The sequence below is a fragment of the Lontra canadensis genome, unplaced genomic scaffold (assembly GCF_010015895.1).
Source record: "Lontra canadensis isolate GAN:19392208 unplaced genomic scaffold, GSC_riverotter_1.0 scaffold138, whole genome shotgun sequence".
Lineage (NCBI taxonomy): Eukaryota > Metazoa > Chordata > Mammalia > Carnivora > Mustelidae > Lontra > Lontra canadensis.
The window spans coordinates 3,647,048-3,670,545 of NW_022631132.1; the positions used below are offsets into that span (position 1 = coordinate 3,647,048).

At 42.1% G+C, this 23,498-nt stretch overlaps 1 protein-coding gene across 1 annotated transcript in view; it reads left to right on the forward strand.

Moving 5' to 3' along the window:
* The first annotated feature begins 1,977 nt into the window (after nt 1–1,977).
* HPRT1 (hypoxanthine phosphoribosyltransferase 1) overlaps nt 1,978–23,498 on the forward strand; it is a 39,489-nt gene continuing 17,968 nt past the window's right edge. The window contains exons 1-3 of the mRNA XM_032843345.1: nt 1,978–2,160; nt 15,740–15,846; nt 17,912–18,095. Coding sequence (XP_032699236.1) covers nt 2,134–2,160; nt 15,740–15,846; nt 17,912–18,095 — 318 coding nt within the window. The 5' untranslated portion in view covers nt 1,978–2,133. The remainder of the gene's footprint in view (nt 2,161–15,739; nt 15,847–17,911; nt 18,096–23,498) is intronic.

Sequence of the window (23,498 nt, forward strand, 5' to 3'; positions counted from 1 at the left end):
GGGATGGGCTTATCAGACAAAAGAAAGAAAGAGAGAAAGAGAGAAAAAGAAAGAAAGGAAAAGCAAAGAAAAGGGAGAGAGGGGGGAGAGAGGAAGGAAGGAGGAAGGAAGGAAGGAAGAAGGAAGTGAGGGAGGGAGAAAGGAAGGGAGAAAGAAAGGCACTCAGTCCACCTGTGCAGGGGGTCCAATGTATAAACCGGAAGTGCTATGAATTAATTCCTGGTGGAACACAGTGTTTGTTAAAAGGATAAGTAATAAAAATGTGCTGGTAATGAATCTCAAAGTCTCTATCCAAGAGAAATGCATTCACGTGTTTATGTACAAAATATGTATAAAATGTTCATAGCAGCACTATTTGCAGTAAACGAAACCTGCAAACTGCCGAAATGTCCATCAGTAGGAGAATGGAGAAGAGGTTTCAGATGCTAGAAGGATAAATAGAGTGAAGACTTGTTTAAGGCAAAAATATGGAACCCACAGCATTGGTATTAACATTTTTTTGAAGCAAGGACTATACTAGGCGCTCTGGCATTATTTTGTTTAAACTTCGCCATGCTCTGTGATGGAGATATTATCTTCATTTGACACATAAGGAAACTGAGGCACATGGAGGTCAAGGATCCTGCTCAAGGTCTAACACTAGTTAGTGGTGAACTCAGGATTTCTACTCAGATCTTTCTCAGTCCAAAGCCTACATGTACCTTTTCCACTACAGTCTGTTAATCGTTCCATGATAGGTGGGGGCGGGGGGCAGAGAAACTTGGACGCTGTGGTGCTCACATACTCATATGTCTACAATTATAACTGCTACTATTTCTTGAGCACCTACTAGGAGGCAAGTAGTATGCTGGGTGTTCTACAAAAATGTTTTTTACAATTCTCATAACAACCCTTCACAGCAGGAATTCTTTTTTTTTTTTTTGATGAAGGCTCAGAGGAGTTCAGTGACTTGTCCAGTGTCACAAATCTCTTACCATCACCTATCCCTCAGTGGCCCTAATAGAAGACACCTACTATGTGCTGGGCACTGTGGTGGGGGTAGGAGCAGTAGGAACGTCAGGAATTGGCACAACCGATTATTTGCTTACCTGACCTATGTGAGACTAGGGGAAGATCCCCCGCCCAGTTCCATACAGGGATTTTTGGAGGCAAAAATAAAGATCGGTAACAGCCACATTTCCCATTTGCTGATTATGCAATGTCTCAGGTACTGTGCGATCTATATACATATGCACACACAGATACCATGTCTAATCCTCACAACGATCCTGTTAATATCCTCACTTAACAGAGATGAAAAGAGGCTCATTGAGTCTGATTCACACAAGGCCACACAGCAGTTGGGTGTTCTCCAGCGGATCTGAACCCTGACCTGCTGACTCTACAGCTCTAGGTCTGAACTCGCACACCCAGTTAAAGGTTTTTTTCAAAAGGTTTTTTATTTCTTTATTTAACACAGAGAGAGATCACAAGTAGGCAGAGAGGCAGGCAGAGAGAGAGGGGGAAGCAGGCTCCCTGCGGAGCAGAGAGCCCGATGCGGGGCTCGATCCCAGGACCCTGAGATCATGACCTGAGCCGAAGGCAGAGGCTTAACCCACTGAGCCACCCAGGCGTCCACAGTTAAAGTTTTTTGGTAGAACTGGGCCACCAGTCTGGAAAACGGAATCCGCAATGTGGTCCAAGGTCTTGGGAAGGGGACGCCGGGCGAGAGAAGCACGCGGTGACTGCAAGCGGAAGAGCCGGAGCCCAGTTTCGGGCCAAGGAAGAAGCGAGGCGGCGGCAGGTTTGGGAATTCGGGAGCCCCCCGGCTGGGGGACGCGGGGAAAGCGTGACAGAGGCTGCACCCGAGGAGTCTCCGCTTTTTCGGGAGGAAAGTCCCCCCTTCGGGAGCGTGGACCCCGGCGGGCGCCCGCCGAGGCTCGGGGGCAGTCTGGGGGGCGGAGTCGAGGCGGGGCGGGGCGGGGCGGGGCGTGCTTTGCCTCCGCTCCCCCGGCGGCCTAGAGCGCTGCGACGAGCGCCTCGCTCAGCTCTCCCGCGTGTCGCCACCTTCAGCGGAACCTCCGCCTCCTCTGCTGCGCCGCCGGCTTCCTCCTCTTCAGGCTGCCGTCGACTCGCACGCCCGCCGGCTCCGTAATGGCGACCCGCAGCCCCAGCGTCGTGGTGAGCAGCCTACCCCGCCGAGCCGTGGCCGTGGCGGCGGCGGCGGCGGCGGGCGGCCCCTGAGGCGCGCGGCCCGCAGTGCGGCCGCCCGGGTGGCCGGGGGAAGCCCGGAGGGGCGGGGGGCGGCCGCCGCGTCCCGGCTGGGGCTTTACGTCACGCGGGGCGGCGTGTGGGACGGAGGGCGAGGTGCGGGGTGGGTGCCTCTGGACGGCCCTGGCAAGGAGGGCCGCGTGTGGGAGGAGAGGGTGGAAATGGCGTTTTGGTTCACTCGTGCCGCTGGGGAGCGTGCTGCGGGGAGGGGCCGCGCGGGCCGGTTCGGGAATGATCTGGCGCGCCGCGGGTTTGGGCCGTTTACTGGTGGGGAGTTCGGGGGGGGGTGGCTTTCTCCCGGGAGGCCCTTCTCTAAACTGGGGGTGTGCTGCCCAGGTCCTCAGGGTGCTGGTGTAGAGGGCCCAGGCACGGGAACGACCACATGGGAGGGCGCGCGCGGACTGGCATTTGTACCTAGTTCCGCAAATACCATAATGACTGTGCGAATGCGCATTGCCTGATTGAATCCTCACGGCAGCCTTGGTAGCGGTAACCATGCCTGCCTTTTCACACACGAGGAAAATAGACGATATTAGGTAATTTTCCCACGGCCCAGAGGTAACCAGGCCTAGAATTGGGATGTGCCTCAACCTGGATCCTGTGCTCTTCGATCCTGCAGGGACAAAATATGCCAGTCCGCTCCTTACCTTCAAGGACATTCCTGCCATCATCAGCCTCTGTATCCTGTCTCCAACCTCATTGGTTCTTTTTGTTTCCAGAACAAGCTAAGCTGCATTCCCCTCCCACCTTTTCGGAGCATTCTTGCTAAAATGGCCAACGCCTCTCCCAGACAGTTAAACGCCTTAGTCTGCATTTTCGTCGTCGTCATCATCATCGTCGTTGTTATACTCACAGTCACCCGATTACCTGTTGATTGTCTTTCCCACTAAACCATAAACTTTATAAAAGGTCAGGGATCACCACCATAACCCCAGCATATAGGACAGTGCTTCGCATATAAGGAATTACCAATAATGGTTTGCTGAATTAAAAAATAATTAGCCACGTGAGCCCTAAAAAGGGAAGGATTCTGTTGATATTCGGCACTGTGGCTTCATTAAGGTAAAGACCAATGTTCTTAATGGAGTCTGGCCTGGAATCTGCTTCTTTGGGTTGTTTCCAAGCTGTGTGGCTTTGGGTAACTGACTTCACTTTTCTGGGCTTAAGTGTTCTTGATGAATTACTGAGGTGCTGTTGAAAAGATTGTAAAACTGTCTACAGTCTTAACTGACGAAACAACCTTTCTATGGTCCTTGACTGGGAATAGTAATATAATAGCTATCATTGTGTTTACCTATATAGTCCTACTTAGTCCTCAAAACAACCGTGTAACAGCATGATTATTTTGTAAAAGATTTATTTTTTTGAGAGAGAGTGGGGACTGAGAGAAAGAGAGAGAGAATCCTCAAGCAGGACTCCCTGCTGGGCACGGAGCCTGACGTGGACCTCCATCCCAGGACCCCAATATCAGTTAGATGATGACCATTTTACAGATGAGGAATCTTTGAAGCCTCTGAAAGGTTAAGTAATTTAACCATACCCACATGACACAGTTACTAAGAGGAACTCAAACTCAAACCTTGGTCTCTTCTCCAGAGCCCAGGCACTTAAAATGGGACACTAATAGTAGGTACTCAAAAAAATGGTGGGGGCTGTTTTTATTCAGTTGCTGAGGAAGTTAGACACTTTTAGCTGTGATACCCCGCCCCAGCACATAGTGAGTTATTATTGCTATAACTGGCTGTTAGTTTTGTTTGAACATTAAGATCTTCATTGTGTTTGCAATGTTTGCCAATTCCCGTTCCTTTTTTTTTAATTTCCTTCCCAGAAATGGTCTGGATGTTAGTAGTAACAAACACACAATGGTTACTATGTGCTGGTTTCTTTGCTTAAAAAAAAGACAGAAGGACCAACCAGATCAGCAGAAAAGAGGGGTCTTGGAGTTTTCCTTTCGTTTTCTTGTAATTCATCAGGTAGTCCCTGGGCCATGTCTTGTGGGGAGAGGCTGAAGATGCACTAGTGTAGCTTTCTTTCTTGTATAATTTTATTAATTTTATCCTGTGCGGATTCAGTAAGACTCACTTGCTCTAAGAGTGTTAACCACCTTTGTTTAATATCCACAGTGAGACCGCATTGTTCCTTTGCCGCCAAATTACTAACATTTAGAATAACTTGCTACTAATAAGAATTCATACACACTTCTGATTGCTATGGAACTACTCTCTACTCTCCACAGTGGCGTCTGGTAATTGACAGGTATATATATTTTTTTGTCCAGAATGAACATGGCTATTACTCCACGGTACACACTAATAAAAGGAAAGATCATAGTGTAGGATAAATTCATGTACTTGAACATAGAGCAGTTATGGACCAACTTACCTAGAAGCAGCTAATAATTTACCCCTGGGTTGAATAGTAAGAAAGCTGATTTTAGGGGCATTTGGGTAGCTCAGTCCAATGAGCATCCAGCTCTTGATTTCCACTCAGGTCGTGATCTCAGGGTCCTGGAATTGAGCCCTACATTGGGCTCTCCACTCAGTGGGGAGTCTGGGGATTCTCCCTCTTTGCCCTCTCCTGAAATAAATTTTAAAAATCTTAAAAAGAATGCTGATTTTAATTCTTTTTAAAAAGATTTTTATTTTTATTTATTTGACAGAGAGAGATCACAAGTAGGCAGAGAGGCAGGCAGAGAGAGACGGGGAAGCAGGCTCCCCGCTGTGCAGAGAGCCCGATGCAGGGCTCGATCCCAGGACCCCGAGATCACGACCTGACCCGAAGGCAGAAGCTTTAACCCACTGAGCCACCCAGGCACCCCTGATTTTAATTCTTAAAATCCTTCAATTCTTAGAAACCTTTTAATTCTTTAACCCCTGGAAGGGAAGGCAAACAATTTATATATGTAGTTTATTTGTAAGACTGATATAAAATTGGAAGATGAACATACTGCTAGCTTAAATTATTTTCACATTAAGAATTAAGTGCATCAGGGGTGCCTGGGTGGCTCAGTGGTTTAAGCCTCTGCCTTCGGCTCAGGTCATGATCCCGGGGTCCTGGGATCGAGCCCCGCATTGGGCTCTCTGCTCTGCAGGGAGCCTGCTTCCTCCTCTCTCTCTCTCTCTGCCTGCCTCTCTGCCTGCTTGTGATCTCTGTCTGTCAAATAAATAAATAAAATCTTTAAAAAAAAAAAAAAAAAGAATTAAGTGCATCAGTGATCCATAATTTCATTTTCATCCCAAGGGGATGACATATTCTCTGCTTTGGTGTTTTTGGTTTTGGTTTTAACTTATTATTTTTAATAACATATAATGTATTATTTTCCCCAGGGGTACAGGTCTGTGAGTCATCAGACTTACCCATTTAACAGCACTTAACATAGCACATACCCTCCCCAGTGGTGTTTTTTTAAGAATTTTAATACTTTTGGGGTGCCTGGGTACCTCAGTGGGTTAAGCGTCTGCCTTTGGCTCAGGTTGTGATCTCGGGGTCCTGGGATCGAGCCCTGCATCGGGCTCTCTGCACAGCGGGGAGCCTGCTTCCCCCTCTCTCTCTGCCTGCCTCTCTGCCTACTTGTAATCTCTGTCTGACTTATGATCTCTGTCTGTGAGATAAATAAATTAAATCTTTTTTAAAAAGTTATTTTTTTAAAGGTTTTTATTTATCTATTTTGACAGAGAGAGATCACAAGTCACATAAATGGCTAAAGAAGATCACGAAGAAGGTTCTACTTCTTCGTGATCTTCTTTAGCCATTTATGTTAGGTTCTTGTGATGGACTGAAGAAGAGCCACTCCTGCCCAAATTCCTCTGTTGAAGCCCTAACTGCCAGTGTGTGGTATTTGGTGATGGGGCGTTTGGATGGTCATTAGGAGTAGAGGAGGTCATGAGGTTGCGACCCTGTTCTTTTAAGAAAAGACACCAAAGAGCTCCCTCCCCCACCCTCCACTGTGCACATAGTTAGGAGAAAGCAGCTGCTTAAAAGCCAAGAGGAGAGGCCTCAGAATGAAACCTGCTTTGCCAGCATCTTGATCTTGGACTTCCAGAAGGAAGCCTCCAGAACTGTAGGAAATAAATTCCTGCTGTTTAAGCCACCCAGGTGGTGGTATTTTGTTACAGCAGCTCCAACCAACTAATACAGCTGTTGTAGAAGGTGTCGGTTACCACCTCGTGCTTGGACATGCAACACCAAGTTATCAAAAATGAAACAGATGGGATTTCCATTCATACAGAAGTGTTACACATTCATAATCAACTATTGCCTGGTTGGTTTAGAAGGCTGTGCTAATTAAGTATCAGAGACATGCCAGTCTACCCAGTTTACAACCGAGGCAATGGAACATAATGACTAAGCCCGTTCGTGCTTTAGGGGGAGTCATTGTGCTGGGTTCCCGGTTTGCCTTTAGCGCATGTGTAAATGCTTTTGATAATCAATGGCTATTGGCTTGTCAGATTAGATTCAGATAGAAATGACAAGCTTTATTGTGACATAGTTGGGTGTGTGTATGTATGTCTTTTCACCTAGATTATAAACTCTAAATTTATAATTATAAATTATAATTATGATATAATTACAAATTATAATGATAAATTATTATAAATTATTAATTTATAATATAAAAGTTATAACTAAATTTAAATTTAGGGCTCTAAATTTAAAATCCTCTTCCGCTCCCCCCTACAAAATCTATTGCACAGTACCTTTCTCAAAGTGGATGCTAAATGCATTTTGATGGAATTTCATATATTGCAATCCCTTCCTATCAAAGCAGCCACTGGATTGTTAAGTAATCCGTATCAGATGAGGTTAATAGATATTAAGCAATATCAGATGGGACTGATAAGGGCTAATAAGATTAAAGGCCACCAAGTACATTTCTGTCTAGGTGTTGTGGAGATTGAGGTTGTTGGGCGAGTTGAATGTGAAGCTTGGGTGTTTGGGATGATTAAAAACAAGTTCCTGTTCATTGAATTGTGTCTTAGTTTATTTCTTCTCAGTGATCCAGGTGCAAATGAGGCCTCTGAGAGGTTGGGTGGTCTCCTAAACCCCCGCCACACATCCCCTGTTTCTTTTCCATAGCACCTTACCACCGTCTCGTGGTTATTCACGTACATGTCAACTCTCTGAAGGAAGCCGAAGATTTATCTAATGCTCTACAGTATGTACAACATAGTAGGTTCTCAATAAAGATTTGAGTATTAGTAATAAGAATTCAGGTTCTGGATAAGGTCATCACCATTTTAAAATTAGTATTCTAATATTTGGTCATTTTATATGGATTTAAAAGACTTGGACTTTCATTAAATGTAAAACTGGGAGGGGCGCCTGGGTGGCTCAGTGGGTTAAGCCTCTGCCTTCGGCTCAGGTCATGATCGCAGGGTCCTGGGATCGAGCCCCACATCAGGCTCTCTCAGTTCCCTCAGCGGGGAACCTGCTTCCCCCTCTCTCTCTGCCTCTCTGCCTACTTGTGGTCTCTGTCTGTCAGATAAATAAATAAAATCTTTATTAAAAAAATGTAAAACTGGGAAAAGTGACGTTGGTGCCTTGTCATCATTTACATATTGGTCTGCATTTAACTTCATATTTGAAATATCTACAAGTAGACATAATAGCATAACCCCCATATACCCGTCGCTCAGTTCTGACAACTACTATGGCCAATCACATATTTCTTAAATCATGAACCCCATAAATATACCCCCATTTATTTGTAGTCAATTAGAACAAAGTTGTAAATTCATGCCTTGAGTACCTTAAACAATGCAAGTTTTTTGGTTTTTTTGTTTGGTTTGTTTTGTGAGTAAAGTGATGGAAGTTTATTAAGTGAGGATAACGGAAAAAGCTCTTAAGAGTGAGCGGGTCCACAGGGTTGCCTTAAGGTTTGGTCTTTTATGGAAAGCTAACCAGGGAACTTAAATCCTTTTAACATCTCTGTGGATAACACCTTCTATGAGGGGCTAGTTATTCTTTGTTGGTCGCAGGTGATTACCATAAAGACCCACCCACCCCACTCACCTGGCACCCTAGGGCATGGTGGCACACCTAGGGCATGGTGGCCCTATTTGTCCCCTTATCTCTGGTTTTCTCACACCTCCACATTTTGGGGGGATTTCTGTGCGCCTGATTACTTAGCCACCTACCATCTCCCTACCTAGCCCCGCCTGTCCTTCTCTCATTCCCCCTGGGATAGTAACCTCAACTGCCGTTAGGGAATTGGGACGATGACTGCTCGGGGTGCTTCCTGCTGGAATGTGGCAGCGGGCTGTGCGGCAGTTAGAATCTATCCAGGGGTTGGTATGGGGGCTTGTGGTATTGCCCCAGGGGATCATGATGGACAGCAAATGGTCCATGCATCAGCAGATGGAAAAGTAGTTCCTCAAAAAGTTGAAAATAGAGCGTCCTATGACCCCGCAATTGTACTACTGGTATTTACCCCAAAGACATAAATGTAGTGATCTGAAGGGGCACATTCCCCCAATGTTTATAGCAGCAATATCCACGATAGCCAAACTATGGAAAGAACCCAGATGTCCGTTGACAAATGAACGGATAAAGATGTGGGGGGGGGGGGGGTATAAAAAAAAAATATGGTGGAATATTATGCAGCCATCAAAAATGAAAGCTTGCCTTTTGCAAAGAGTGGATGGAACCCAGAGGGTATTATGCTAAGCAAAATAAGTCAATCAGAGAAAGATAGTTATATGACCTCGCTGATGTGTGGAATTTAAGAAACAAGGCAGAGATCGCTTCTCGGCCTTTTGGCTAAGATCAAGTGAAGAAACAAGGCAGAGGATCATAAGGGAAGAGAGGAAAAAATGAAACATAATGAAACCAGAGAGGCAGACAAACCATAAGAGACTCTTAATCTCAGGAAACAAATTGAGAGTTGCTGGAGGGGAGGGGAGTGGGAAGATGAGGGGGAGCTGGGTGACAGACACTGGGGAGGATATGTGCTATGGGGAGCACTGTGAATTGTGTAAGACTGATAACCTGTACCCCTGAAACTAATAATACATTACATGTTAATTAAAAAAAAAACTGTAGAGGAAAATTTCAGTAAAGGTTCATTTGACAACCAAAGAAAAAGTATTAGGCCCAAAATTATGATCACATCTCTTAGATAAGATCCCCAGTTACCAATTTTGTCAAATAGATCAGTGGATATCTTGATCTTATTCAATTGATCACAAATGCCCCGTATTAATTGGGACACCTTCGAGCAATGCAAGTTTTAAGAATTTCTTTTTGCCTTTTCTGGGAAGAGTTACATTAACATGTTTTTTTATGCTTGAAAGAACAAATCAACCGTTTTTTAAAATTTTTATTGTTTTTTAATTTTAATTCCAGTATAGTGCACCTGGGTGGCTCAGTCGGTTAAGTATCTGCCTTTGGCTCAGGTCGTGTTCCTGGAGTCCCGGGATCCTGCCCCACATTGGGCTCCCTGATCAGTGGGCAGCCTACTTCTCTCTCTGCCCCTCCTCCCACTCATGCTCTCTCACTGGCACGCTCTCTCTCTCATAAATAAAAATCTGTAAAATGTTAATTCAGTATAGTTAACATACAGTGTTATGTTAGTTTCAGGTGTACAATATAGTGATTTAACAATCATTCTATATGTAACTCAGTGCTCATCACTTAGGTGTACTCTTAATCTTTATCACCTATTTCCCCTATGCTCCCCCCACTCACCTCCCCTCTGGTAACCATCAATTTGTTCTCTATAGTAAACAGTCTGTTTCTTGGTTTGTCTCTTGCTATTTTCTTTCTTTTCTTAAATTCCACATATGAGTGAAATCATAATGATATTTGCCTTTCTCTGACTTATTTCACTTAGCATATCCTGTATGACTCCATCCATGTTGTTGCACATGGCAAGATTTCATTCTTTTTTTATGGCTGAATAATATTCCACCGTGTATATGTACAACATACCTTCTTTATCTGTTCATTAGTCTGGACAGTTGGGCTGTTTCCATAATTTGGCTGTTGTAAATCATGCTTCCATAAACATGGGGGTGCATATATTCCTTTGAATTAGTGTTTTTGTATTTTTTGGGTATATACCCAGTAGTGTGGTTGCTGCATCGCAGGGTAGCTCTGTTCTTAACTTTTCTGAGGACCTGCCATACTGTCTTCCACAGTGACTGCAACAGCTTGCGTTCCCACCCACAGTGCAAGAGGGTTCTCCTTCCTCTACATCCTCGCCATCCCCTGTTGTTTCTTGTGTTGTTTTGAGTTTCGCCGTCCTGATGGGCGTGAGGTGGTATCTCATTATAATTTTGACTTGCATTTCCCTGATGATGAGTGATGTTGAACATCTTTTCGTGCATCTGTTGGCCATCTGGATATCGTCTTTGGAGAAATGTCTGTTCATGTCTTTGGCCCATTTTTAAATTGGATCCTTTGTATTTTGGGTGTTGAGTTGGATACATTCTTTATATATTTTGGATACTATCCTTTATTGGATATGTCATTCGCAAATATCTTCTCCCATTCTCTTGGTTGTCTTTTAGTTTTGTTGATTGTTTCCTTTGCTGAGCGGGAGCTTTTTATTTTGATGCAGTCCCAATAGTTTATTTTTGCTTTTCCTTCCTTTGCCTCAGGACACATATCTAGAAAAATGCTGCTATGGCCTACGTTAATGTCTGTGTTCTCGTCTAGGATTTTTATGGTTTCAGGTCTCACATTTAGGTCTTTAATCCATTTTGATTTTATTTTTGTGAATGGTATAGTCAGGTGGTCCAGTTTAATTCCTTTGCATGTTGCTGTCTAGTTTTCCCAATGCTATTTATTGAAGAGACTATCTTTTTCCCACTGGGTATTTTCTTTCCTGCTGTGCTGAAGGTTGACCATATAACTGTGGGTTTGTTTCTGGGTTTTCCATCCTGTTCTGTTTTTGTGCCAGTACCATACTGTTTCGATTACTACAGCTTCGTAATGTAATTTGAAATCTGGAATTGTGATACCTCCAGCTTCCTTTTTCTCCTCTTGTTTGAGAGAGAGAGAGAATGGGGGAGGGGCAGAGGGACAGAGAGCTCTTAAGTAGGCTCCACACCCAGCACTGAGCGCCATGTGGGGCTCGATCTCACAACCCGGAAATCGGAAATCCGTGACCTGAGCCAAAATCAAGAGGCAAAACCTTAACTGACTGAGCCACCCAGGTGTCCCTGTTTGTTTGTTTGTTTGTTTGTTTTTTCAAGATTGTTTTGGCTCTTCAGGGTCTTTAGTGGTTCCATGTCAATTTTAGGATAATTTGTTCTAGTTCTGTGAAAAATGCTGTTGGTATTTCAATAGGGATTACATTAAGTATGTAGGTTGCTTTGGGTAGTTACGGACATTTTAACAGTAAGTGTTCTTCCAATCCATGAGCATGGACCATCTTTCCATTTGTTTGTATTGTCTTCAATTTCTTTCATCAGTGTTTTGTGGTTTTCAGAGTGCAGACCTTTTCACCTCCTTGGTTAGGGTTATTCCTAGGTATTTTATTACTTTTGGTGCACTTGTAAATGGGATTGCTTTCTTAATTTCTCTTTCTGTTGCTTCATTATTTGTATATAAAAATGTAATGGATTTCTGCACATCAATTTTGTATCCTGCAACCTTACTAAAGGTAAGGTCAGTTTTAGTTGTTTTTTGGTGGAATCTTTAGGGTTTTCTATATATAGTATCATGTCATTTGCAAATAGTGAAGGTTTTACTACTTCCTTACCAGTTTGGATCCTTTTATTCCTTTTTCTTGTCTGGTTGCTGAGGCTCAGACTTCTAGTGGTGAGAGAGGACATTTTGTCTTGTTTATGATCTCAGGGGAAAAGTTCTCAGTTTTCCACCATTGAGTGTGGTGTTGGCTGTGGGTTTTTCATCTATGGCCTTTGCTGTTATGTTGATGTATGTTCCCCCTAAGCCTGTTTTGTTGAGGAATTTTATCGTGAATGGATGTGATATTTTGTCAGATGCTTTTTCTGCGTCTGTTGAAATTATCATATGGGTTTTATCCTTTCCCCTACCGATGTGATTCTGCCTTTGGCTCAGGTCACAATCTCAGGGTCCTGGGATCATTCCCTTGTCAGGCTCCCTGCTCAGCGGGGAGTCTGCTTCTGCCTCTGACTGCTGCTCCCCCTGCTTGTGTGTGTTCTCTCTCTCTTTCTCTCTCTGTCAAACAAATAAAATCTTAAAAAATAAACAGTTGTTTTTTTTTTAAAAGGGTTGGACACTTCTGAGTCACCCATGTGCCCCGCAAGTCAGCTCTTTGACATTAAATGTGATATATGAATCTAATAGTATTGACTGAAAATAAAAACTCTTGAATTAGAGATTAATTTGGTGTTTTGACAGAGATAGAATTCATATTTTGGCATACATTCCAGCTGTTCTGTGTATAGCCGACCGCACGTCTGGGATGAACTCTGGGCAAAAGTCACCTTGGCTTTGATTGAGACAAACCAGACTCTTGAAGTTCTTGGGCTGCGTGCAAAACCTGTAGCCAGGGCCTGAGCCACTTTTGCAGAAGCTGTAGTCCTTCCGAGTGTTACATAATTTCGAAGAGTCCTGGGTGGGTCCTCTGTTATGCTTGTGCAGAAGCAGTGAGCAACTGGGAGGAGGTGGTGAGTAAGCCTCAGGGAAGGTTTTTTTTTTTTTTTTTTTTTTTTGGTGCTCTGGATCTTTTTAGTGAAATGGTTGGTACATTTTCATTTTTGTCAGGTAATAGCAGATATATCCTGATGAGCCAGACTTGAATATTTATCCTCTTATCCTACATGATCTAGCAAGGTCTGTCTTTTCCCAAAACCTGAACTAAATTTCAGTTTATAAAATGTATAAAAGCAATACTGCTTGTTAAAGAGAGTGTTCTTGGAAAACTCCTGGAGGTGACCAATGTCCCGTTTCCATTCTTTTTGTAACGACTGTGTTCTGAGATATGCATGACGTGAACATTTAGCAGACAGGTTAGCACTTAGCTTAGAGGCTCTCTGGCATAATCTTTACTTCCCCCCACCAAAATAGAATTTTTCTTTCTGCGTATCAAAGTTATACATGTTTGTTGAAAAATCAATAATGACTTCCAGCCGCTCTCAGACAGGCAGCCAAGTGAGTGCCCTTGCCCTACCCTGCGGTGGGGTCATGTACCTCCCTGCGTCCCTGCCAGCGTCCCGGCCACATGTGCAGGCGGAAGGGACGACCCACAGAGGACCAGACAATACCTACAGCTCCGCGCACACCTGCAGAACCCAAAACAGCTTTCGGGACTGAAAAAGAGACAGCGTGAACCTCACATTTGTCAGAACACAATTAGGCATTCTGTGAATAACACTATAAATCTTAAAGACATACTTTAAAAATATCGAAAGCCAAGTCACCGGTCCATAAGCACCTAACAGTGCTGACTGAATGGTACTCAGTACATACCAGCTGACGCATGAGATATAATTGTGGTTTGACCAATATTTCCTGAAAACTGCCCAAACAGTCCTGTCATCAGCTTCTTGAATGTGATTTGGAAGCTATTTAGTCCTGAATACCATGTGAGGGAGAGTATTAATATTCTAGTTTATTTCTTTGAATAAATTTTAACCATCATGGCAAGGGGGAATTACAGATCAGCGATGATAAAAAAAGAAAAGTGAAATTGACAGTGAGAAAAAAAGGCCAGGTCAGTATTAAAGTGTGCAGTGCATGGGGCGCCTCGGTGGGGTGGGGGGCTCAGTCCGTGAAGCGTCTGCCTTCCGCTCAGGTCATGATCCCGCGGGCCTGGGATCGAGTCCTGTGTCAGGCTCCCTGCTCAGCGGGGTGTCTTGCTTCTCCCTTTCCCGCTGCCCCTCCCCCTGCTTGTGCTCTCTCGCTTTCTCTCTCAAATAAATAAATAAAATCTTACAAAAAATAGTGTGTCGTGCAGCAAGTATCCCCTTATAGTTGGCCACTGTTGGGTATACACTCCTCCATAACCACCCTTTCTTCTTTCACACCTTCCTTTCCTCCTCCTCTCCTTCCTTCCCCCTTCCCCTCCTCACTTCTTTATTTTGTTGTATTACAACTTTTGTTTATAGATTTTTTTTAAGATTTTATTTATTTATTTGACAGACAGAGATCACAAGTAGGCAGAGAGGCAGGCAGAGGCAGAGGGAGAAGCAGGCTCCCTGCCGAGCAAGGAGCCTGATATGGGACTCGATCCCAGGACTCTGGGATCATGACCTGAGCCAAAGGCAGCTGCTTAACCAATTGAGCCACCCAGGCGTCCCTATAGATTTTGTTTTAATCTTTAAAAATTTTCCCATGCTTTTTATATGCATGTAAAAAGCGCACTTAATACCACAAATAATTTCTTTTTCTTTTTTCTTTCTAGAGAAAGAGAGGAAAGAGAGTGTGAGCAGGGGAGGGCAGAGGGATACAGAGGGAACCTTTTTTTTTAAAGATTTTATTCATTTACTGGCGAGAGAGGGAGCACAAGCAGGGGGAGCAGCAGGCAGTAGGAGAGGGAAAAGCAGGCTCCCCGCTGAGCAGAGAGCCCCATGTGGGGCCTGATCCCAGGACCCTGGGAACATGACCTGAGCCGAAGGCAGATGATTAACTGACTGAGCCCGCCAAGCGCCTCCACAAATAATTTCTAAGAAAGACTACTGAATTTTTTAAAAAGCAATATATACTCAGTGAAGAAAATTTGGAATATACAGTATAAAGAAGTAAAATCATTATAACTCTTTTCCCTGAGATCATTTTTATGATGTTATTATATTTTTTCTGTATGCATAGGTATATATAATATTTATAAAACTATAATCACAGGACACTTTACCACCACAGGTACCACAACATCAGGATTATTAAATATTTTGTGTGCTGGGTACTCGGCGTACAAAGAAAGCCACTATATGGTTCTCCTCAACCTTGGAGTGTCTGCTGTGAAGGCATGTCATAAATTGATTTTAACAGTCTCAGACTTCTAAGAGTTTGGATGCTTAAGAAATCACTTAGCTTTTTAGGTAATTTTTTTCCCCTGCTGTGAGGTGAGAGAGGCTGTTTGGAATTGGGGTGGGGAACAGCAATTTTTGTTCAGTGTGACATTTTAGCTTGTTAGACTACAGTGTGTTAAAAATTTTTTTTCTACAGTGTATTTAAGTTTTTTTTTTTTTACTAAAATTTCAAACATACTCAAAAGTGGAGAGAATAGTATAATGAATCCCCATATGCTCATCACCCCAGTTTAAAATGTTACCAGTATTTTGCCACATTTGTCTTCACTCTTTAAAGTGTTTTGTTTTCTCATTGCTGAACTGAAGTAAAGTTCATATCCTGTCATTTTGTGTCTCCAGTCTTAACTATTCATCTCTAAAGCATACAGTTCGTTTCTTATGTATAACTCTAATTCATAATCATACCTACAAAGTTACAGAAAGTTCTCGATTTGTCATGCCTGAATTTCTCTTACAAACTATGGTTTTTTAATATCTGAGGTCAATCCTGTAATGCTGCCACTGAAATAGTCCTGTTTCTTTTTCAGATTAGTGATGATGAACCAGGTTATGACCTAGATTTATTCTGTATACCTCATCATTACGCTGAGGATTTGGAAAAGGTGTTTATTCCTCATGGACTAATTATGGACAGGTTAGTAAGATCTTCAATTTTGGGTTTTTTTTTCTTAGAGTAATTTCAAGTGTCAGCAACTGTTTTAAGTAGTTGATATTTGATCATAAACTAGGCCAGCATGTCAAGTAAGAGATGTTTTCTGTTTTAGAGCCCTCTTTACAAACAAGGTCCGAGGAGAGCTTACTCATTACCCAGCATAAGTCATGGTATACTGGGAGTCTGTACAGAGTAGAACAAAGTAAACAGCGAAGGGAGATTGGAGGAATGAACTCCAGTCTTTGATTACTCATCCTTGAGCAGGGTGATGGGTTGGGGCTAAATCACATGAAGGGAAGGTCCTAGTTTGATTTGTATGTGCATCTAGCTTGCAAATTGCTCCTTAACTGAATTGCAGTGAAATACCTAACTTGGTATTTAAATGCTTGCCTTGTGTGTCTGGCTAGTTTGTTTTTGATTTTCAGATCACAGTATCAATACATGTGTGTTGCAAAATATTCTAAGGATTGAGGCTATGAATGAGAAGAACAGGGTTCTCTCCTCAGCGCCCCATGCACAGTCCTTCCCCACACACAGGTTATGCACATACACTGTATGCGAATGTATGTGCAGTAAACTCTTGACTCGCCCCAAAACTTAACTAGTAGTAGCCACCTGTGGACCAGAAGGCTCACTGATAACATAAAGCCGATTAACACATACTTTGTATGTTCTATATATATTCTGTACTGTGTTCTTACAGTCAAGTAAGCTAGAGAAAAGAATATTTTTTATTAAATACTTTATTTATTTATTTGACAGAGATCTCAAGTAGGTAGAGAGAGAGGAGGAAGCAGGCTCCCCGTGGAGCAGAGAGCCCAGTGTGTGGCTCGATCCCAGGACCCCGGGATCATGACCCGAGCTGAAGGCAGAGGCTTTAACCCACTGAGCCACCCAGGTGCCCCAAAAATATGTTTTTAAGAAAATAATAAGGAAGAGAAAATACACTGATAGTACTGTATTTATTTTTTTAAAATCCCTGTATAAGGGGACTTGGGCAGTTCAAACCTGTGTTGTTCAGGCATCAGCTGTGTTTCATTTTAACACACAGGAATGGGCTATCATACGGGTCTGAAATTTATTGGACATTTTTTCATATTAGTATATTTAGAGCTATCTCATGTATTTTGGAAGTTGCATAACAGTCCATTTTCTGACTGTACCGTGATTGATTTAAGCAGTCCTTTATTGATGGGCATGCAAGATGTCTCCATTATTTTGCTTTTACAGACCACACTAGAAGGAAACGTCCTCTTACACATGTTTGGGCACTTGGCTTCAGCTTGATCCATGGGGAAATTCTGGGTTAGGGGGAAGGTATTTATTGAATATTTTCATACTGCCAGGTTATCCCAAAAAGTTACTGTAATTTTTACTCCCAGTGTTATATGAGAGTGCTCACTTTTTTTCTTTTACAATCTCTTACAATATTCTCTATTATCAGGGAAATTTCATTTAGTCAGAATTTGTCAGTCTGATAGGTGGAAATGGTATTTTAATTTGCATTTTAAACATTTATGTTAGGTGTTACAGTATATATGTTTTTTGAAGATTTTTAAGTTTTTTTTTCCACTTTTTTGAAGCAAGAGTATAACTCATGAGGGGCAAAGGATGTGTTTTGTGGAGGTTTAATGCCTAAGGGGGATGTTTATTATAAAGCTAAATATATTTTTTAAAGTTAATTTCTCTTAAGTTAATCAGAGAAAGACAATTACCATATGATCTCCCTGATATGAGCAAGTTGAGAGGCAATGTGGGGCGTTTGGTGGGTAGGAAAGAAATATGAAACAAGATGGATCGGGAGGGAGACAAACCATAAGGGACTCTTAATCTCACAAAACAAACTGAGGGTTGCCGGTGGAGAGGGGGGTGGGGTTATGGACATTGGGGAGGGTATGTGCTATGGTGAGCGCTATGAAGTGTGTAAACCTGGTGATTCACAGACCTGTACCCCTGGGGCTAATAATACAGTATATGTTAATTAAAAAAATAAAAAAAATTTTTTAAAAAGTTAATTTCTCTTAAATCCCTGATTTTATTTCCGTAGGACCGAGCGGCTTGCTCGAGATGTGATGAAGGAGATGGGAGGGCATCACATCGTAGCCCTCTGTGTGCTCAAGGGAGGTTACAAATTCTTTGCTGACCTGCTGGATTATATCAAAGCACTGAACAGAAATAGTGATGGATCTATTCCCATGACTGTAGATTTCATCAGACTGAAGAGCTACTGTGTAAGTATATCTCCTCCTGAAACCAATGTCGTATTGTATGTTAACTAAAATTTAAATAAAAAATTTTAAAAATGTGTATGTGTATATATGTGTAGTATAAACCTATACATTTTATATACATATATGTACATATACATGTTTATATACATACATGTACATATACATAAATGTATACATGTTTTTTGAAAAGCATGGCAACAGTAAGTTTTACTGTATGTTTTTGAAGCTCTACAAACTAAACTTACATGTTCATTTCTCTTGGTTACAGTGAGATTTTCTAGTATCTTCTCTACTACTTTATATCCAGGTGAATATTATCTTTTTCAAACTAGTCACCCTGGAGGCTATCCACTTATTTTAAAGAGTTTTTGGTTTGGTTTTATTTCTTGGATTTTTAAAAAATAAGTTAAAATAAAAATAAATAAATAAATGATAAAGACAAAAAAAGTTAAAGACAAAAATATCACAATAAATGAGATTATTTGTATCTACAGGGAAAAAAAGCCTTTTTAGGAGTTGCCCTTGGGACCTGGGAGATATTTTTTTTTCTTTTTTCTTTTATTTTTTTTCAGTGTTCCAAGATTCATTGTTTATGCACCACACCCAGTGCTCCATGCAATACGTGCCCTCCTTAATACCCACCACCAGGCTCACCCAACCTCCCACCCCCCTCCCCTCCAAAACCCTCAGTTTGTTTCTCTCGTGGTTTGTCTCCCCCTCCGATTTCCCCCAACTCCCTTCTCCGGTCCTTCTCCCAATGTCCTCCGTGTTACTCCTTATGCTCCACAAGTAAGTGAAACCATATGATAATTGGCTCTCTCTGCTTGACTTATTTCACTCAGCATAATCTCCTCCAGTCCCGTCCATGTTGCTACAAAAGTTGGGTTCTCATCCTTTCTGATGGAGGCATAATACTCCATAGTGTATATGGACCACATCTTCCTTATCCATTCGTCCGTTGAAGGGCATCTTGGTTCTTTCCACAGTTTGGCGACTGTGGCCACTGCTGCTATGAACATTGGGGTACAGATGGCCTTCTTTTCCCTACCTCTGTATCTTTGGGGTAAATACCCAGCAGTGCAATTATACTTAACCATTGGCAGATAGCTTCTGTGGAGCTGGATTGGTTTGGTGGGGAGCAGTAAGTCATTTGCAGCCGAGTCTGATGAAGAAGGTGGGTCCGCATTTGTTTCCTAGAAAGGCGGCAGGAGGGCGTTCGGGTCCCCCTGCCTGTGTCCCTCCGGCTCAGATGCTTCACGATACTGACACAATGAGCGGTATTGGCCCTGGGATGAGCCAGAATCCGTGATCTGTACACGTGGATTTCATCATCCGTAGTTTTCTTTGGTCACGTGGATGTTTGATTTTTGTGAGTTGTGCTGTGGTTTGCTTCTGGTTGCGTGAGTTACTGTTTTCCTTCAAAGTGGGGTTTCTCTTGCCTTCTTCAAAGATCAGAATAAATGTCTGCTCTTCGCGGTTTCATGAATCTATGTCCTGCATTCCTGTAGAAACTGGCCTTCTGTTTATGTTTTCCCTGAGAATTAGACCACTTATCTACATTAACTTTCACCCTCATTCTCCCAGTTAATCATCTGTTTGACCCAAGTGTTTGACCTTTTCCACATTTTCGTCAGTCCTACGGGTGACTGGAGAACCACTGAAGACATTTTCCCTTTCCCCTTGAACCCCACCGTGCTCATATACCATGACATTGCTTCTTACTCACAAGCTCCGTGTAACTTGTTGGGGTCTAAAATGAATTAGAGAATTGTTTAAATACAGGGTTTGGATTTCCTCTCACCAGAAGTTAGTGAGCGAGTGAGTTAGCTGGTTTACACTAAGATTTAATTCGAGTCAGTAGTAGCTGCTGGCTGGTGTAGGTACCCAGCCTTCGTGTCTTGTTGGCTTGGAGTCAAAACATGTACTTTCAGACTGTGGTATGACTTCTTTTTTTGATCTCCATAAGTGCCCCCCTCCACACCATACACACATGAAAATCAGTTTTGTTACTTTATGTCTTAGATTTCCTTTCTTCTGGGATATGTATAGAATGTGTTTTCTTTGAAAAGAAAACTTGTAAAAAAAATGAGGGGAGTTTAATGTTAGTATTTTCTTTTTAAAAGTATTTTAGGGGCACCTGGGTGGCTCAGTGGGTTAAGCCTCTGCCTTCAGCTCAGGTCATGATCCCAGGGTCCTGGAATCGAGCCCCACATTGGGCTCTCTGCTCAGCGGGGAGCCTTCTTCCTCCCCTCTCTCTCTGTCTGCTTCTCTGCCTACTTGTGATTTCTGTCTGTCAAATAAATTAAAAAAAATCTTTAAAAAAATATTTTATTCTTATAAGAACAAATTGAAGCTGTAGAAATAGTTTGACCCTGTAATGCCATTTTCTACTGTTAGGTTTTTTCCTATGAGTTTTAGATCTTAGAGGATTATTAAGCTGCACTCCTCAGCTGATAAAAAGAGTGAAATCTTAAACATAAGCCAAGCAAGTTTTTAGTTAGTTTTTACATAGAGAAAAATATTATCTGTCTGTTTATGTGAAATTCTGTGTGGATTTACCACTAAACAGTAGAAATTAAATTCGTATGCTTACTGTTGATTTGAAGTAACATTTCTGCCCTGTTTAATAATTCATCAGCTCGTCATGGAAGATATTCATGTACATATAAAAAACCAGGCAACCTAATTGGATAAAATCATAAGATGGAAATTTAAAATTGTGGCAGCATTAATAACATGGATGTCAGTATAGTTTCACGTGCTGATTATCCCCAGTTTGGAATAGTGAATTAAACATTAACTGATCTGTACTAAATCCTAGAGAAATGCTCCATGAACTATTAAATGTTTCTGGAATATATAAAGAGCCCTAATAGTATCAACACACCCCATCTAGTTTTCCTTCAAAATAAAAATTGCATTTTTTGATTAAAGAATACATGGTTTTTTTTTTTTTAGATTTTATGTATTTTATTTGACAGAGATTACAAGTAGGCAGAGAGGCAGGCAGAGAGAGAGAGGGAGGAAGCTGAGCAGAGAGCCTGATATGGGGCTCGATCCCAGGACCCTCGGATCATGACCTGAGCCGAAGGCAGAGGCTTTAACCCACTGAGCCACCCAGGCACCCCAAGAATACATGTTTATTAATGAGAAAAGCATACCACCACGGGAAATAAAGACATGAAGGAATTAAAGTCACCCTAAATTCTACTACCACTTTTATTTCTAATATTTTAAAGAATTTTCACATACATGTCATAGTTTACATACTTTTTTTTTTAAGATTTTATTTATTTGAGAGAGAGAGAGAGAAGGAATAGGGGAGGCGTGGCAGAGGAAGGCGGAGAAGCAGACTTTGCTGAGGAGGGAGCCCAATGTGTGACTTGGTCCCAGACCCTGAGATCATGACCTGAGCCAAAGGCGGGCGCTTAACCCACTGAGCCACCCAGGCCCCCCACATAGTTTACATACTCCTGATCAGAGTAGCTGGGTCGGAGTTTATTTGCTCAGTGCCTCAATGGGAAGTTGCCAGGCATTCCAAATACTGTATTTCATTCAAACTCTTAAGATATCACTGATGTTAAGACTTAACTCTGTTTTTTGTACTGCTAAGAAAGACGACGCTGTTGGTTACATTGTAAGTTGCCGTCGGTTGTGATATATTGACTTCAGGGGTATTAAAATATGAGTGTGCATCTTAAACAATGAGATGTTCTGTCTCTAAGGCTCTGTGACATTTGGAAAAATGAAATAATTGATAAATATGCAAATGTATTTTCTTTCTTGTGAGTTCAGTTTTGTAGGAAATTTTTTCTTACCAATTTTATTTCATCTTAAAAAGATGAAGCCTCAGGAGGAAAAATTACCAGACAAGTAAATGTTTTGTGGCAATACTTCCGTGGGGGCCTTAAGCAAAGGGAAAATGAGCCTGATTTACTGTGTGTCCAGGCAGAGCAGCTTACATGAAAATGAAATTGATCTTAGAATTTGAAAACTTGCAGAAAACTTTTTTGTGTGCTGAATTATTATCTCCACATATATTTGAGAACAGGGAGGCTTAGAGGGGTGAAGTGACTCGCCAAAGATCATACAGGTCTTTGATTGGAACCCACGCCTTTCACTCTGCAGAACTCAGAGTCTTATTTGGGAAAACTTAGAACTGACTTGAGCCCTCTAATAGGTGCTTTCCTTTATTTCTTCATTTTCTACTAGTCAAGAGTGGTTGTTTGTTCTTGTTTTTGTTTTTGAGAGGGAAGGGTGGAGAGGGGCAGAGTCCAGAGAGAGAATCAAGCAGGCTTCACGCCCAGCATGGAGCCCCACATGGTGGGACTTGGTCTCATGACCTGGAGATCGTGAACCTGAGCCAAAAACAAGAGTCACACAGTGCCCCTCCTAGTCAGAAGTTCTCTCTGCAAACAATTCATCTGGCCTGTTGTGGGATTTTTTTTTTCCTCCTCAGTTGTGGTCCCAGGGTGCATAGAGCTATGATTCAGTCTTGATCTTGGAGGTTGGATGGTTAGTAGCTTGATTGAACTGTCCAATATATCAAAGATGTAAATTACCTTATAGTAATTTGTAAGAAGGTAGCTATTTGAGTGAACTTGGTTAAAGAAAAATACAGAAAATACTGGAGTAGTTTCTTAAAGTATCTCTTTCAAGAAGAGAGGCCAGTAGCTTTCAGTCTGACCTTTCCTTCGTGTGATTTAGTCCTTGCTTTAAGGTCTGCTTTTTCCTCTAGAAACGGTTGAAGTTAAATATAAATGTGTCACTTGGATGTTGGCTACTAGTAAAGCTTATCTTCTGTAAAACTAATCTCCCTCCCCCTCCCATATGTGTGTGTGTGCTATATATATATATATATATTGCTATATATATATATATATATATCAAGTGGAATGATTTATGTCTCTTTCCTGCTTATTGAATTAAGACCATAGACAGGTATGGGGGAAAGAATTTGTTCAGTTTAAATGGGAGGGAGCAGGGATGCGCACCATCTCTAATATAAGGAAACTTTAACAGAACTGGTGTCAGAAGTATGCTCTGTAGCTATTTCCGGTGGGTTTTCACTTTGATGTCGGCCGAGGTATTATATAAACACCCTGTTTCTTAGAACATAAAGGTAATGTTCAAGTTTGGTCTTGGGAACCAGAAATTTTGTATTAGGAAATTTAAGGACATTGAGTAATTCACTCAGGAAGCACATATTGATCCTCTGCTGTATACAAAGCCATGCCAAGTAGTTCTGTTGAACATGTTTATTTTATCAGTTCCTAGTCCCAAACCAGTCCTGGAATGAAAAGCATGAAGATTGGATGCAGTAACTTCTGAAGCGAACCTCTAGGTATTAAATACCGTCACGGACTCAATTCTTTCTAATATGTTGTGCTAAACGGTGTCTTC